At 40.8% G+C, this 18,501-nt stretch overlaps 1 protein-coding gene across 4 annotated transcripts in view; it reads right to left on the bottom strand.

The window, feature by feature from the left end:
• Positions 1-11,821: 11,821 nt before the first annotated feature.
• The window catches only part of USP6NL (USP6 N-terminal like), a 167,664-nt gene continuing 160,984 nt past the window's right edge, over positions 11,822-18,501 (bottom strand). For all 4 annotated transcript variants that reach the window (XM_087420834.1, XM_087420832.1, XM_087420833.1 and 1 more), the window contains one exon: positions 11,822-15,626. In XM_087420834.1, coding sequence (XP_087276960.1) covers positions 14,212-15,626 — 1,415 coding nt within the window. In that variant the 3' untranslated portion in view covers positions 11,822-14,211. The remainder of the gene's footprint in view (positions 15,627-18,501) is intronic.

Raw genomic sequence — 18,501 nt, 5'->3', positions numbered from 1 at the left:
TTGCCTTCTGGAGGTGAGAAGCATCATCTCCAACAGCCAGACTAGACCCTTCAAAGGGTCTAGGCCTGGGAAACAGGAATTCTGCAGAGACTGGAGAAGGAAGACATACAGCCACCTCATTCATGTCCATAAGCTCTGCAGAGGCAAATTACTATGTGCTTGAGCCATACCGGGCAGCTGCCTCTGGCCCCAGGGAGCTGCTCGGCAGTCCAGTGTGGTTGTGATGGAGGAGTGGGGCTCAGGAACTTGAACTTCTTCCTGACTGCTCTTCAAGGAAGCCTGGCCTTGATCCTTGTTACTCACAGTGTGGTCCCCAGTCTAGCAGCATCAACATCACCTGGGAGCTTATAAGGAATAGAGCATCTCAGAGCAAATTGCAGACCTACGAAATCAAACCTGCATTTTAGCAAGGTCCCCATGTCATTTGTATACACTTTAAGAATTAGTGACCTGGGTAATAGATGGTACAGTCCAACTTCCAGTTAAAATGAAGCCTTCCCTAAAAAACTGAGTTGAAACTGTAAGAAGAGCAAGGTCTACAAAAAATCTAGGCTACTGGACAGAGACCTGTAACTGACATCGACACTCTCATTTACATACAAATATGATGCTGAGGTTTGCAAGACAAGTGATACCAGGTGGTAAGAGTCTTAGATATGAGAGGGGGGTACAGAGCTATAGAGAATAGACAGGAAGGGTGTGGGGGACACTAAAGGCAAACCATGCTGTGTAATTTTGCCAATAGCCTGGTAGGTGATGTCTCTCATGGGTACATTGGAAGATGGTCTTCCCACTGCAGGGCACTGTAGAGTTTGGAACATTGACCAAGCTATGGAAACCTGCAACCCACGAAGCTAACAGTCCAGCTGTACCTCTCTGCTGATCTCTTATAAGCCCCTTACTTAATTTTCACACAAACATCCAACTTTGCTACTCCCAAACCCACTGTCTGAGTCGTTTCCAAGGAGGCCCTGGGGTCCCAGAAAGCACAGACAGGAAACCCCTGCTGCAAAGGAAGTTCATGGCATATGTCATGGACGGCCTTGAAAGCCAGGCTGAGTGATGCATATTTAATATGATGGCCATGGGGAGCCACTGAGAGTTTTTAAACAGGAAAAGGACATCATCCAAGTTGGGCTTTAAAGGTATGATTTGAGATTGTGGGGCTGAGGAGAAAGTTAAAAATCATTTCTGGAGTATTTGCCCCTGGGTTCGTTGGTTGGTCGGTTGGTTGTACCCATAACCAAGTTTCTATCCTCTTCTCTCACTCTCAGGCTGAGGGCAGTCCACCGCAGGTGGGGTGCACACACGGTGTTTACCTTCCTACCTGTGGATTTGCTACCTTCCATCTGCTGTGGGTGGAGCAGCAGTGGGGAAAGGTGAGGTCAGGTCCTTTGCCCAAGGTCAAGTCACTGGACCATTCCAGCTCGATTCTTCATCTGTAAACTGCCCAACACAAAACGGGGAGAGCTTTAGGGCCTGCCTGGTTTGAGACCACTGGGGACATAAGTGAGCCTCCTGGACTCGGGGTGGTCTGTCCTCCTGAAGGGCTCAGCTCTGCCACCCTAAGTGCGGGACATTCACCTGGTTAGGCCAGGTTCCTTTTGGCCTCTTTGTCCTCAGGTAAAGCTGCCAGGTGACCAGATTCTAGATAGGTGTGTTGTCCCTGCCTCACACCAACACACTTCATTGTAAAAGAACATCTAGTTCTTCGCATGAGTCGTAATTCTTGTATCGGCTTCGATTAGGTTCTACTTTCCTATACTTTTCTTAGTTTATCTCAGACTTAACTCACAGATACAGTGGATATTTTTTATACACTGTACAGATCCCTTCTCAGGACTCTGGCTAAACTCACACACTCCATCTGGTGTCACAAAAGCTGTTTCAAGCCTGGATTCCCTCTCTGAGGTTATTTGCCAACAACCTATCTATAAATTAATAGTTATGGTATGTTTATTAGTTTCCAGGATTTCTAATAGTATATTGATTCTGGGCAGAAGCTTAGCATCTGGTTTGGCTAAAGACTTTAATTTTCTACAAGCCACATCATCTAATCATATCATCTGGTCCTGAAACGAACACTAATTCAGTGGCCTTTAAATGCTGACGTGTGCACCAGGGCTGAGCCCTACAGAGTTTTCACCAGTCTGTCATGAGGGTGTTTAAAAAGGTCAATATAGTGGATTTTTTAAAAGGGCAACTATATTCAGTTTAAAGAACTGTCCATTTTTCTGAGCTTATGCTCTTTCTTCGCTTTCATGTGTTACAATATTATTTACTTTTCTTTTAATAAACGTATTTGACAAAATGAAAATGGACAACTCTGACAGTGCCTCAAACCTTGGAGAACATTTTACTGATAAGAAATCCAAAGGAACAGGCCATCCCGGACTAACGGAGCATCCAGTGATTTTAAAAAGATGAGACAAGTCCAGGTTTATAACCTCCCCCACCCCTTTCTGGTATCAGTAAACACCTGCCATTTTTTCTGATCAGGGCCGGCCAGAGATGAAAAGATTGGCTTCCCAGACGGGCTTTTAAGTAGAAGTCTTGAAGTCCAATATCGACTTATTCCTCGGGAAGAGAGTACGAGGCGCCTGACTTTCCCCATATTTCCAGGTCTTCATATTTCTGAGATATCTGCCTTTCAAAAAAATTATTATTTTTGCTTTTCTTTCAATCACTGGGCATCAGTTTGGCCTTCAGCTTCAATAATAAAAATGAGAAAGTGCCCTTTGATCCCCAGGCCACCCCAGCCTCGGGCAATCAGAGTGTGGCTATTACTTAGTGTCCCTGGTCTCAGGGCTCCTGGCCTGTGACCACCTGCCGCCCTTCGGGGCTGCCCCAGGAACCTCTCTGGTTTTCTTGTCCCTTCTTCCTCCCCCGACTGAAACAACAGTAAGGGAACAAACAAAACGGTTCAAGAGGAGGGAATGGTCTCCCCTGTCCATCAACGACCAGCATTCGCTGAGTTCCACCCAAAGCCCCGTCATGCTCATTCTTGGTTAAAGCCTACCTGGGGTCCCAAGTGGGGAGCAGACGTTCAAAATATACTTCCCTTCCACCTCCTATTCCTACCTACCTGCAACATGCCCTCCTCCTCCCCCCACCCCGTCCCCATGTAGGCATCTTTGCTTTTCCTCACCTCCCTGACTTATTTCAAGGTGGCTAATTCTTACATCCCAGATACCTGCCCATCAATTCTAAAACCTTCTTCACTGCCTGTCCTAAAAGGCTTCAAAGCCTTTGTGCAAACAGAACTTCCTTGATAGCCCATCACCATGGGTTAGCAACCCTCATCCCCATTCCACCCACGACTTTCACACCACAATGCTGAGTCCTGCTTCAAGGCTGGTCTGAGGCAAAGCCAGAAGCTACAAAACCAACCAACGGCTATGTCAACACTGTTTTGTAGCTTTTTCACTTAGCAGTAAATCAGACATCTTCCCATGTCAATCCATATAAAGCTACCTACATACTTCTAACGGGTGAACAGTACTCTTTTATGTGGTTATACCGTAATTTAACCTATCCTCTATTGATGGACATTCGAGTTATTTCCAATTTTTCTCTATTACAAACAATGGTGCAACAAACATCCTTTTCCATGTTTCTTTTTCCACATGTATTTTTGTTTATAGTAGTATTGCTGGGCCAAAGAATACAACATATAAATGCTGATACTGGTAAGCGGAACATTTGTGGAATACAATTTTCCTCTCACTAACAGGGTATGAACATTCTTTCTGCCAAACGTCTTTGCCAATCACTGTTTCAATTTCAATTTCTCTAATTAATGGGGATGTATAACACTTTTAATAGCTGTGTACTTCTTTATCTGTACATTTTCTTTTACTATTCTTTGCCCACACTCCATCTGGGGGCACTTTACAAGTCTAAAAGGAAAAAAACGTTCTCTAAATATGAATATTAGCGCTTTCCCTACACATTTACATTCATTATTTAACATTCATCGAGCATCTACGTCCCAGGCACTATACCACATGGACATGATCTCAGTCACTCTTCAGAGCACCGTTGCAGGGAAGCCTCATCTTCTCTGTTTTATTCAGGAGACTGAGGCCCAGCAAGGTTAGAGGAAAAGCTGAGACTCACCTCCGAGGTTGTTTTCAGCCTATGTTCTTTCCGTTATACCATTCAATCCTCTAAACAAAAATCCCCTAATACAATTTTTTTTTGGGGGGGAAGACTGGCCCTGAGCTAACATCTGTTGCCAATCTTCCTTTTTTTTTTTTTCTCTCCAAAGCCCCAGTACATAGTTGCATATCCTTGTTGTAGGTCCTTCTAGTTCTTCTACATGGGACACCGCCTCAGCATGGCTTGATGAGCGGTGAGTAGGTCCGCGCCCAGGATCCAAACTGGCGAACCCCAGGCCACCAAAGTGGAACGTGCGAACTCAACTGCCGCGCCACCAGGCTGAACCCTGCCCCCCTCATATGATTTTAAGGTGGTTTCTGGATAGCAATAGAATGATGATATGGGAGCTAGAAGACAAAAGAAATAGAGGAGGAGAGAGAGTGACATCTCCTTTCTTCCTCTGTGGCCAAAACACTTCACCTGTTAACAAGGCAGATCATTCATGGCTTCTCACGTTTCAAGCCCAAGGCTCTGACTGTAGCACAATCCTGTACAATTGCATTACATGGTTAGGTTCTAAGGGATAGATTACAGAATCATGAAATGTTGGGTTGTATAGTGTTTAACTTAAAAAAAAAACATCAAACCCTAATTCGTGGGCCTGAGAGATTCCGACTTAATTGGCTAGGGGAGGGGCTGGGCATCAGTATTTTTGGCAGCTTCCCAAGTGATTCTCATTTGTAGCCATGGCTGAAATGCACTCTTAGGTCATCCCCACTATCCCCTCTAGCTCTAATGCCCACATTTTATAGCTGAGAAAGTGAGGCTCAGAATGGGAATGTGACTCACCCAAGGTCACACTGCTGCTAAGTGGCAAACTCAGACTATAGTGCAGACTTGACGGCCTCCAGAGGGCACATGTAAGGGCCATCGTAGTCCTTCCTTTTCATAGGTACCTCCACTGATGGTGTTATCCATGGGTACAGACACGGTTGAGAACTTAACACCGTCTTCACGTTAGCAACTTGAGCTCTTTGTATGGGTATTTGCTACTCTGCTGTCTTTGCTTCTGGGCTGTACTGTGAGAGCTGCTTCATCTCCCATCGCTGAGAGCCGCTCATGGCTCATCGCTCCTCTGCTCATGGCTGTGGCTACTTCCCCTCTATGTCCAATTCAAGCCACATCTTTTCTCAGCATCATCTTCACGTGCGTCATTTTTATAGGTGCTGAGTGCACTGGGTCCTCCTCCTTCCTGGTCCTTGCCACGATGTGGGTTTTCACTTGTGGCAGGAACCATATAACTAACATCCACCTTCCCCACCGGACTATCTGCTCCAGGAGGCCAGGGACCCTCAGGCCTCTGCTCACCATTGTTTCCCTAGCACTTGACACGGTACCAGGCACAAAGCAGACAAATAGGCCTCTGGTCGGGGCACCCTTCATTTAAAAGTTTGGGGCAGAACCCTTTTCAAACTCCCTTTTCCACCTCCAGAGTTGACAGATCAGAAAATCCAGTCCCAGAGAGGCCCAGGGACCTGCCCAAAGCCACACCCTGAATTGGCGGCAGAGCTTATTAACTCGCTCAAGACTGAGTTAGCTTTTCGGGGAGCCACAGGTCACTGCTGATCCATATTTAGCTTACAGAGAAGTTAACCTCTCCACCTTCTGCACATCTTCTGTTAGTGTACTATGTGTGGCCACAAGATTTAAGAAGTGCTTTACAAAGTCGATGTTCCTGGACAGAACTTATGAGTTTTCTTAATGCAGCCTGCTTTATATTCTGATTATGCCCATTTTCCTTCAAATTAAAGTGAAAAGTCTGAATTACAGAAAGTTTAATAATTGGTGTTTTAATCCTCAGGAATACATAAAGTAACAAACTGGAATAAAACCAGGGGCTGATCTGTGGAAGTCCTTGAGAATGTTTGAATGGTCAAAACTGATTTCTAGTCAGCATTATTTTTCCCAGGTAAATACAGCCCTCCCCCCAAACCCCGCCTTTACCATCCTTCCCTCCAGCTACTATTCAGTAACTGCCACCCCTTGTCATTCAACCTCTGGAGAGAGCCGCATCACCTTCCACTTGTGCCTGCCTGTGATCACTGTGATCTGACTGTGGCTCTAGGAATGACAGCAGATGCCAGCAACCCACACCGTCTCTTGAGTCCTGGTCCCTGGGTCATCCTGCTGCAGTTGACACTGCTGCTCAGTCCCTCCCTCCTGGAACTCTCACTTCCCCAGCCAGGGCACCATCGCCTCAAGTTGCCCTCTGTGCTCTCCCTCTCATGTGCTCTCCCTCACTGCCCTCCCTGCTCCATGAAGTCAAGGCCCACGTCCCCTTGGTCACTAAAACCTAGCACTGTGGTGACGTGGTTACAGATAACACTCCAAATGATGACTGTGTGACGTTGCTGTGCTGAACACTTCACACAGATGAACTCATTTAATCCTCACAACCCCACGAAATACTACACACAAATACTACAATCTTCACCTTAGAGATGAGGAAGTGGATCACAACATAAGCTCCATGAGGACAGGGATGTTGTCTTGTTACCTCATGATTTCACCAGGACTGAGAGCAGTGGCTGGCCCATTGAGGCAAAGTTCAAACTCGAGTCAGTCTGACTCCAAAGCTCAGTCTTCAATCGCTGAGCATTCAGATACTGTGGAACCAGTCCATGACTGTTCTCACTGAGTCCTTCACGTGCTCCTTTCCCTCAGGCACCTCTTAATGTCAGTGAGCCCCAGGCTCTTCCCCTCCTTAGTCTGCTCATCTTCTCCCTAGGCAAGTACTCTCCCATGGCTTTACCTCCCACGTGCTGGCAAGTCCCCAATCTCTCTGAAATTGCCAGCTGCCTGTCAGACAACACAATCTGTCAGTCCCCTATTCCTCATATTCTACATTTCAAGACAGAAGTCATTTTCCCACTAAACCTCAACCTGCTCCTTCTTCTGAATTCTTTTTGTCAGACGGTAGCCCCACTACCCACACTACCATCCAACCTGAGAATTGCAGAAATTAACCTTGGCCCCTTCTCTCCCCTCAACAGTACAACATGATGTTTAAGCACACAGGCTCTGAGGAAAACAATTCTCTTCACAAGGGCAAGAAAAATAAAATACTCAGGAATAATTTTAACAAAAGAAGTGTAAGACATATACTAAAACTATAAAAATTCCTGAGAGAAATTAAAGAAGATCAAAATAAATGGAGAGACATCCTATGTTTATGGATTGGAAGACTCAACATTGTTAAAATGGTAATTCTTCCAAATTGATCTATAGATTCAAAACAATTCTATCAAAATCCCAGGAGTTTTTTTTTTTGCAGAAACTGACAAGCTGATCCTAAAATTTATATAGAAATGCAAAGGACCCAGAATAGCCAAAACAATTTGAAAAAGAACAAAGTTGGAGGATGTACACTTCCTGATTTCAAAACTTAAAATAAACCTTTATATATATTGTCAATGATTTTTGACAGAGGTACCAAGGCAATTCAATTATGGAAAGCACAGTCTTTTTAACATATAGTGCTGAGACCACTGGATATCCACATAAATTTAGATCCTTACCTCACACCATATACAAAATTCAAAATGGTTCATAGACCCATATGTTAAGAGCTAAAACTATAAAACTTCTATAATAATAACACAGAAGAAAATCCTTTGGGACCTTGGGCTAGGCAGAGAAATACAGTACTAAGAGCAAGATCCATAAAGAAAAAAACCAATAAACTGGACTTCATTAAAATTTAAAACATATGCACTTCAAAAGACACAATTAAGAAATTGAAAAGACAAGTCACAGACAGAGAAAATATTTGCAAATTGTGTCTTACAAAGGACTTGTATCCAGAATATATTAAGAACTCTTACTACTCAAAAGTAAGAAAACAACCCAATTAAAAACTGAGCAAAAGATCTGAACAGACATTTCGCCAAAGAAGATATATGAATGGCCCATAGGCACATGAAAAGATGCTCAACATCATTAGCTATTAGAGAAATGCAAATCAAAGCCACAATGAGATATCACTTCATACCCACTAGAAAGGCTATAATCAAAAAATACAAAATAACAAGTGTTGGTGAAGATGTGGAGAAATCAGAACTCCCATATATTGCTGGTGGGAATGTAAAATGGTGCAGACACTCTGGAAGAGTTTGGCTGTTTCTTAAAAAGTTAAACATAAACTTACCATAAAAGCAGCAATAGCACTCCCAGATAAAGACCCAAGGGAAATGAAAACATGTCCACACAAAGACTTGTACACAGTGGTCACAGCAGCATGTGAAAACAATCCAAATGTCTATTAACTGGTGAGTGAATGAACAAAATGTGACATAGCCATATCACAGAATATTCCCCAGCGATGAAAAGGAAAGTCACTACTGATAACATGCTACAACATGGATGAACCTCAAAAACATTAAACTAAGTGTGAAAGAAGCCAGATGCAAAAAATACATACTGATTCCATTTATATGAAATGTCCAGAAAAGGCAAATCAGAAGGGTAGAATGTGGATGAGTGGTTGCCCCAGGCTGGGGGCAGGAAAGAGATTGATTGTAAATGGACATAAGAGATCTTTTTGAGGTGATGGAAATGTTCTAAAATTGGTTGTTGTAATGGTTGCACAACTTTGTACATTTATTAAAAAATCATTTAAGTGTACATTTAACTGGGTGAATTTTATGGTAGGTAAATTATACCTCCTTAAAATCGTTGGGGTCGGGGGAGGGAACACGCTCTAGATTCAGACTGCTTGGACTCAGGTCCTGGGTCTATTACCTCTGAGCTGCGTCACTTGGGGTAAGTTACTTCAACTGCCTGTGCCTTAGCTTTCTCATCTGTACACTGGGAATCATAGTAGTACATACTTCATGGAGTCATTGTGAGAATTAAATGAGTTAATATGGGTACAATGCTTCGCACAGTGCCAGACACACAGAAAGCCTTCAGTAATGTTAGCTATTTTTCATATTATGATTATTATGATTACATTCAACCAGTTATCACGTCTTGCCAATTTTACTTAGTAATTAGTTCTCAAGTTAATCACCTTTTCTTCGTAACTTCCTCCCTGGCCCTCAGCTCTGCACCACCTCTTAGAACACTTGCCGCAGTCTTCCTAACTTCCTCCAGGCTCATTCCCTCACATCAGGCCTCCGCAAGCTCCAGGTTCAATGGCATATGAGGCCCTCCCCATCTGGTGTCCTGTGGAACCCCCACCCCCACCCCACATACACATCAAAGTGGCAAACCTGCTCTCTCAGATCACGCAGTTGCTCACACCATCCTCTCTGGGGAAATGCCCCTCCCCTCCATTTTGTCCATCTACTCCATTAATCCTCTCAGGCTCAGCTGAGGCAACTCCCCCACATGCCTTCCCTGACCCTCTTGAGCTGTGGCCTTTCTGTGCCTGTAATAATCACCTGTGCATATCTCCAACATTGGACTGAGACATAGATTATAAAACACGTCTCTTATTTTGAAGCATGAGCCCAGCACAGTCCCCAGGACAACGAGCGCACTGTAGGTGCTCAATAAAATGTTGATTGGTCAGGTGAATGACCAGACTAAGTAGCACTTTCTCCGCTCCTCACATAGGGAAAATGCACTTAGGCTTCCAAACAGCTTCGGCCTTTTGTTAGCATGCCACTTAAGGAAAATGACAGAGGTTGTCTAGGAAAATGGAACTCTTAATAAGGCTCTACCTATTTTGAAGAACTGCTGTAAGCAGTAATGAGAGAAACTACAGGGTCACGCCACCTTCCATCTGAAGCCATTTATACTTTCTACAGCTGTCAGTAGTTCATCAAAATTTATAGAGATGGCAGGTAATGTGAATCTTTCCAGTGGAATTTTTCCTAACTTACCTGAAATCAGAGTTTCTAAACTCTGAAACTGATCTGTTAAGAATTTTTGAGATGGCTCATAGTGGGAATATAAGACAATCAACTTTAGAAGGATTTTTATTTTTGAAAGAGCTTAATTGACTGAGTGGGGAAAAAGATACAATTACCTGATGCCTGGGTTCCACCCCAGAGACTGTGATTTAAGTGGCCCAGGGTGGGAACCAAGGGGAACATTTTTTAAAAGTTCCCCAGATAATTCTGAAGAGCAGCAAAGGTTGAGATCCGTTCCTATGAAATCTAAAATTTGTTTTTTTTAAACAAATTTATATTATATTATTTATATATATTATAATATATAAACAAATATATATTATATTAAACACTATATTTCTCAGTGTTCTTATTTATAAAATGGCGGCAGTTATGCTTAGATTTATGGATAACCGAAAATCCTTCTGAAAGTACAATTCACAAATCAATGTTAAATGGAATCCTTTCTTCCTATTCTCAGCACACTGGATCAATGTAAAAGTAAAGTTTGACTTATTAAAACCACCTGGTCAATAGGCATTAATATCTATAATAGAAATGGACACTGAAAATCCATTAAGTGAACAATTAAAACAAAAAGAGATCGTAAAACCATAAACTTAACCCACAATCAAGTGCATACTAAAGTAATGCTGTGAGTCTAGAAGACAACTGAGAGTAATAATATTTCCAGAAGATTAAGCTATAGGTCCTCTGTGAATAAATCCCTATTTGTGGACATGGCATGTTTTTCTCTAATCAAGAAAATGAAAAGAAAAGAGATCTCAGCAAAGTACAGACTAGGTGCTGTTCTTGTGCTTGCATTATAAAGGGCCCTGAGGGAGAGATCTGAAAGGCTACAAATATGAAACTCAATTTTAAAGTTACACTGAGTATGACATAAAGTTTAGTATTAGAATCTTCCTAAAATGAAAAAAGTTAAAACAATCCCATCACATCCTGTAAACATCTATTTTTCTTCTCCAGAAACGTCCTATCGATTGAATCTCTTTTCGTTCTTTCAAGAAACATTCCATCATTACTGCTGAAGGACATGCCACCCCAAAATATGCCACTTTGGCCTAAGAATGACTTTGAGCTGAAGGCATTTGAGTTCCTGAAATCCCTTATTTGCCTAAAAGCAGAGCCTCCCCAAAGAACTCAATGTCATAAATCCCCTCCCAGGGCAACTCTAATCTCCTCCTCTGGCACCACACCCAGACATTGTCACAAACCACCAGGTCTCCCATCTATTGTCCTAAGGGCCCACTTACCTTTCCAAAAAGTCATTTGCTTCTCCGTTAAGTGCCTTTCTCTCCCGCTCCCACTAAGTTAGTTATATAGACTGCAAGTCTACCCGTCTCTGAGTTACTCATCACTGGATACCATGTGAATGCACGACGCTGTGTTAATAAACTTCTGTTTGTTTTCTCCTGTTAATCTGTCTTTTGTCAGTCCAATTTACAGAACCTAGAAGGGTAGAAGGAAAACATTTTTTTCCTCCCCTACAATACTCTGATACCTGATTTTACATATATATATATACACTCTTGTTTCCCAGCTTTAAAAAGTTGTCTATTTTCTTTACATCCTATAGGAAACATAAGCACCAGAGTCAAAGTTTTAAAAATCTTTGAGACTCTGGGTCTAGTTTCTTTAACTTTTCAAACTAAATATTAAAAAAATAAAAACTATACACAAGTGCTTATTGTGTTAGGCAAAACAGCTATGAAGAACAGACTTAATAATGGCAAAATATTTACACCATGGACATGTAGTTAGAGTAAAATCAGTCTCCACGCCACGAAAATCCTTACCAAATATGTTTTTCATAAATATATTTCAACCCACTTTACCAATATATTTCATCTTTTATCATTATTCCACTATTTATCTTTTATTAAAAGATAAATTTGAAAGAGCAAAATTGTATGGTGGCAAAATAACTTCAAATTAAATTTTCCTACTTTAACAGAGAGCCACATTTTATAATGACGAAGACTAGAAATAATACCTTATTGCTATTAATAATGGCAGATTAAGTAAAATAAAGGAAAGGTGACATAGTTTTAAATCCAGTACTACTGGAAATTAATAAAGCATATAACACAGAACTGTGATCCACATAAAGTCATGCAGGCAAACACGGGGAAGGTCTACTCAGTTAGAAGAGAATTAGGTTTAGAAGCATCCCACTTTTGCCATATGAAAAAAGCACATAAAAGACACAAAACAAATATACTTATTACTTTTAGCATGTTAAAAATAATCACATCAAAAAAAGTATACAGATAAAAAATGTCATAGATGACATAAGAAAATAGTGTGTGTATATATATGTTTTGCATATATATATATATATATATATAAATCTACAGTATTTACCACTGTTGGTATATATATTTTGGAGCAGCCAGATGCTGCTATCATAAACTAAATTGTACAGCTTGGTTTATTGTAAGTCACAGAAGCATGGTTTGAAAATTGGAATTGATACCCCCAGCTACACTTGTACACATTTATGTCTAGGCTCCCACACGACTGGCATCAAGAGCCCAGGGCGAGCAGGACTTTGCTGGAGCTGCAGTGTGGCGCTTGGCTGCTCATACGCTGCCTTTCTTCTGCCATGTGATAACATCATTACCAAGCTGATTAAAAGTACATTAGACTCATTATATACAGAAAAAATACTGTCGCACTCACTAGCTAAACAAATGTCACTCTCATTTTAAAAGACACTTCTGTACCTTGAAAGTTTCAAGCTCCAACTTGCAACAAGAGCCATCGATGCCAGGTTTTCTACTCTCTACTACTCAAATATGAGCAAAGCCATGTTGAAGACAAGCTCTCCAATTAAATACAAAGTCAGACTTTCTTGGAACGCCCAAAACTTTGTCAGTATTTTGGTAATTGTAGTGTAATAGAATCTATTTAAAGACATTGCTAACTTTTTACCATGAACCTGAATTTTTTTCACTGAAAAAGAAAAAAAGATTTTTGAAAGTCACACTCTGAAAAAAACCCCAAAATCTTAGACTCCTATTAATAATTAGGATCATTTTTTTATAATTTTACACAACGATAATTTAACAGCCTAAGTGCAGCAATATCCATTGACTACATTCTTGAAAGAAAAGAGTGCCCGAAAAAGATCATGTAAATGACCACCTGGGCCCTTTGTGGGGAGGCCCTGCAGGAATTTGAGGGGCAGAAGTCAGAAGTAACCACATTGTTAATCTGGCTTTCAAATGACTTTCAAAGGAGTTTGTTCTGCTGCCCTGTGTGAGTGCTTGGTGATCAGTAACTTGCAACTTCTCCTGCTGGCATCCACTGGAGAGTGTATTATAGCATTTCCTTTGCATCTGGCAAGGAACGTTCTGCTCCGAGCTTTGCAAGAGTCAGACCAGAAGAAAGGGCACAAATGCAGTAAAACTGATCTCACGTGCATGGATACACTGAGCATTGCACCTCTGGCCATGAACTTACTTTAACTGCCCCGACTTTTAAGCACCATTAAGTGGTCAGCCTATCTCTCCAATGTCTTTAATTTTCAGACTGAAAGAAAATGGCAGCAATTGAATGAGAATGATGAGCATTCTGCGAGATGTTAAATTAAGTCAGGGCAAACTCTGAAGTCAGTTTAAGACCTGGGTTAAAAATATAAGGAAAAAAAAAGTAACTAAAAAACAAGTTAAGAAAAAGAATAATAAATTATTCCATGGATCTAGATTAAAAGTAGTTTTTAAATGTTTCTTTAGTTCTGTGTTCAAATGTGTATGAATAGACGCCTATAACATCTGTTAAAAGACACATACACTACATATAGCCTTAAAAATACCTGTTCTACACAGACAGTTTTTCAGTGCTTTGTAACATTACTCAAAATAGAATGGGCTAATAGAGTAAAAATGTTCAGGTTTTGGAGAAAGATATAAATGGAACTGAGTAATGAATTATTATTGTGTGTGCATCCCTAAATGCTATTGCTATGTTTCCATGTTAAATTCCTTTTAACAGGTTTAGTGATGATGCAATTTAAAATGCTCATCTTAAGCAGCATCTATGTGAGGATGAAAACACTTCCATATATTCTTATTAGAATTGTGCGAGTTGTTTACAATAGTATAAAATACTGCTTTGGCCATTATAAACATAGCAACATGGGTTTCATATGATTTCTATTCTTTCGTCTTTAGCAAGTACAGAAGAATTCTCACAGCAATACTGATTCTTGAATAGAAAGTCCATCCCGATTTCTGTAGTGATATCCTGGAGGCGAGGGCCCTGAATATTGATACCCAGAGGAAGTGGCATCTTCTAAAGCTGGTGAAGTTCTATACCGCACTGGACTATCTACTGAAACTGCTGGGAGGTTATGGTCCTGAAAGGATACATGTTGAAAGGTGGAATATTTTGGTAAATTGCTTAAGTGGCTGCGGTTAGGATCTCGAGTCCACGATTGTCCATGCATCTCAGGTCTGTATGTGTAACTAACTTCTGACCATTTTCTGTTATCTGGCAAATAATCCACTGGAGGAATGATGAATTTTCCACTCTTTGGTGACCCCGAATTGCCCGAATATCCCCCAGCACCAATATCAACGGGAAGAACTTCTATTCGACTAGATGGTAGTACAAGAGGAGTTGGGCGGCTGTAAGATTTCTCTGGAGAAGTATCGATTGAAAGAGTAGAACCATAAGGTCTCCTGGAAGGATTCATTTGAGTCCTAGGGGTAAGCTGTGGAGACACAAAGTTGCTGTTAGCAGTAGGGGTGTGTTTTGGAGAATTTCCATGGTAAACAGGGGGATTACTGTAAGATGGTGGATGAACTGTCCCGCGATCTTCCCCATCTAGGTGAGGTGGATATTTTGCATAACTTGGAGGCTGCCCTTTAAAAGTAAACTTGTTTGATACTTTTGATGGACTAGAACTTGGCTCAGCATGCTTTCTTGGACTATGAGAGTAAACAATATTCCTTGGACTTTGAGAGTAAGCCCTTTCTAGAGCCTCTTCAATAGAAGCGCCATTTTCATTTTCAGGTACATTATCATACTGTGATGCAGTAGAGCCACGCTTCCCTTCATCAGCTTCCAACACCTTCATCTTTTGCCTTACATTTGATATCCGAGCATCAGCAGAACTAGGGATGGTGACTGTAAGCGTGGGGTGTGCTGATCTACTTTTGCCTTCGATGGCATATTTGGCAGTTTTTTCAATAGCTGAAATATCTGACGGTTTATTCCATTTGGGCACAAATTCCTTCCTGATATTTGAAGTCGCATTGCTATTTTGGTTAGCAGCTGCATGATTATATTGCCTGGAATTGTCTTGTGGACCTGATGGAAGTTTCCTTTGAAAATCGGCCTCTTCTTTAAGCTTTTTACCATCCTCGTCCGCTGATTTCTGTCTTAGCTGCCTTACTCGTTCTGGTGTACCAATTCTGCTTTGATGGTGAGGGGAGTGCTCATGTTTTTTGTGAGGTGATGAGCCACTTTCTCTTCTGCTGCTCATATGAGGACTTGACCTGCCAACACTTCTTTGTCCATTGCTCAGGTGACTAATGCCAGCAGACTGAGATTCAGGTGGAAGCTGTCCCAAAGGTTTCTTTGGAAATTCATCTTCTTTCGCTAAAGGGAAAGATACATTCATAAGTAACATAAATACATGAGTAAATAGTATCAAATATAAGAAAAAAATTATTATGAATAATTGCATACTTTTCATATGTGCACTCATACACATGAATACACATACATACACACCACAGAATTTCAGTGGATTAAGAGAAGCATTTTTTAGAGAAACTGACATTAAAACATACCAAAACTCAAAATCTTATTAGGCAGTATGTAGATGGGAATATTTTATAACCTTATGAGTAAAGTTCATACAATTGTGTAACACACGATTCCTATATTTTGTTAAGATATTTTGTTACCCGCTTTTTCAAGAACGCAAGGCTGATATTCTCATTTCTATTCCTAAAACCATCCTGTAAGTCAGTAGTTCAATGTCTTACCATTACATTACTTTCACGTTAGCCCACCTCAACTAAAATGGTTTTGAAAACTCAGTAAAACTTTTCCTATCAAGCAGGTCTGCCAAATTTAAAAATCAACTAATGACCAACTATGGTCTCCAAGTTGTCCCCAAATAGTTTATTATTATCTTAAGTACATTTCACAGTATAACTTCATGATAAAAAGAAACAGTATGGCTCTATTTCAAAGTTAACATTCTAAAAGGATCCTAACTTTAAGTGCAAAAAAAGAGAAGAATAAAAGAAACAAGAGAAAATCATATTGGATACCTTTAGTTTTATATTTTAAATAACTAACATCAGAAAATTAATGAGGAATTAAAGGAAGGTGCAATAAATTGCCATTTAGGAAACAGTCTTTAAGAAGAAACAATATCCTTTAAATAGTTAAGCTACCAGAATTAGAATTATTGAGCTAAAAGTAACCTTTGTGCTCTTCTAATTAAGTGGGTTTTTAAACTTTTTAAAAGCAGATTCTTTTTTTCCAACCAGATTTCATATGAGCCCCCAATATATAAAGGCAATAAAAACAAAACTGCTCTAGTTAAAGTGAAGGGGCTCAGGGTGCCTCCCAGTCACCCCTTTTTCCTCTTCTTCAACTGGGCAGCTTCTCAGAGCTCTACATTCCAGAGAGATCCAGTCCTGCCTGTGTTTTATAGCAGGAAAGCTGAGTCTCAGCGAAGCCAGGTGATCTTCAGTGCAGAAACTGAAGGAGAACCGGGACCCAGTATTTTCACTCCTAGTTCACTGTTTTCTTCCACTTCACCATGTTCACTAAACTCCACAGAAACTTCCGATGGTTTTAACTGAATTTAACTTTACTTTGACAATATTTGTGCAAGCTCTTTATTTTCTACATTTGAAAGCACACAAAGCATTAGGATTGACAATTACCATTTGTTTCATTCATTCATCCATTCAACAAATACACACCTATCAAGCAACTACCAGTAGCAGGCCCTGCTCTAGATGCTGGAAGTCCCTGTCCTTATGGAGCTGGCTGTGCACAGAGCTATGGAGACAGCGCCAGCACAAGGCAATCAGAATGACTGGGGTGGGGCAGGACAGAGCAGGGAGGAGTTCCAGACAGAACAAAGTGCTCTGTACCTAGAGTCGGAGACAGGCAGAGAGCAGCTGGGGACCAGGTCAGAGCACTAGAAGAGGCACATCACACAGGGCCTTGAAGACGACAGGAAGGACTCTGGGTTTTTTTTTCCAAGTTAACTGCAAACTACTAGAGGCTTTTCAGCAGGAGAGTAACATAATATGATGTCTATCTTATAAAGTTCACTTTGAATGGTGGGTTGGACTTACACTGTATAATAATTAATGATGATAAAAATAACAGTAATAGCTAATACTCACTTACCACTGTCAGCCACTGCTCTAAAAGCTGTACATACAGTGTTTAGCAACAGGCATATAACATAGGTCACTATTTTTATTCTCATTTTATAGATGATAAAACCGAGGCAGAGATGAACTAGCCCAAGGGCTCACAGCTAATAAGCGGCAGACACAGAATTCAAACCACGAGTTGATTCCAGAGCTTTCAATCTTTTTTTTTTTTTCGGTGAGGAAGATTGGCCCTGAGATAACATCTGTTGCCAATCTGCCTCTTTTTGCTTGAGGAAGATTGTCCCTGAGCTAACATTTGTGCCAATCTTCCTCTATTTTGTATGTGGGAGGCCGCCACAGCGAGGCTTGATGAGCAGTGTGTAGGTCTGTGCCCGGGATCTGAACCCGTGAACCTCGGGCTGCCCAAGTGCAGCATGCAAACTTAACCACTATGCCATGGGGCCAGCCCCCAGAGCCTTCAATCTTTACTCCCACACTATTCTATAATGGAAGTAACAAGAAGGGGTTTCTTCTCAGATATATGTTAAGCTAGGGTCCACAAACTTGCTCAAAGGTTAGATGTGAACCGTGAAGTTGAGCAGAGTAAAGGATGACTTCTTGTTTAAAGTCGGCAAAAAGACAGACACTATTCAGTAATGGTTGGCATAACCAACACTGTTCTTATATCTTTTTATATTAAAGACATTTTATGATATGTGGACAAATTATTTTAAGTGATAACCCAAACTTTAAAATACTTGTCATTGAGAAAAGTTTTCTTTGTTTATTTGAATGCTGTATGTGAAATAATCTGAAGCACTCCAGTTCAGCTTCGGATTAGTCTCATGAAATATCTGGAATTGAGGTAAGAAAAGTGACTCAAATGCAGCCTGAGTCAAGAATATTCACAAGTAGTTATTCAGCCTATCAGGTTAAAAACTAACAATAAAAATAAAATTAAATTCTAACTAGTGTCCCCCGAAAGTTTTTATCAGCTCTACAAATAGTTATCCATTTAGTCCCGGAAAAATATACAAATTCCTTCTTCCCTGTAGGCAAATAACCCCAACAAATACAAATTATCAAGAAGATATAAAGACCTATATAATAAAAAAACTGAATTT

Source organism: Ceratotherium simum, chromosome 32 (assembly GCF_057802395.1).
Source record: "Ceratotherium simum simum isolate JZ-2026a chromosome 32, ASM5780239v1, whole genome shotgun sequence".
Classification (NCBI taxonomy): domain Eukaryota; kingdom Metazoa; phylum Chordata; class Mammalia; order Perissodactyla; family Rhinocerotidae; genus Ceratotherium; species Ceratotherium simum.
The sequence above is the reverse complement of the archived record's forward strand: the minus strand, read 5'-3'. Positions and strand labels throughout refer to the sequence as shown.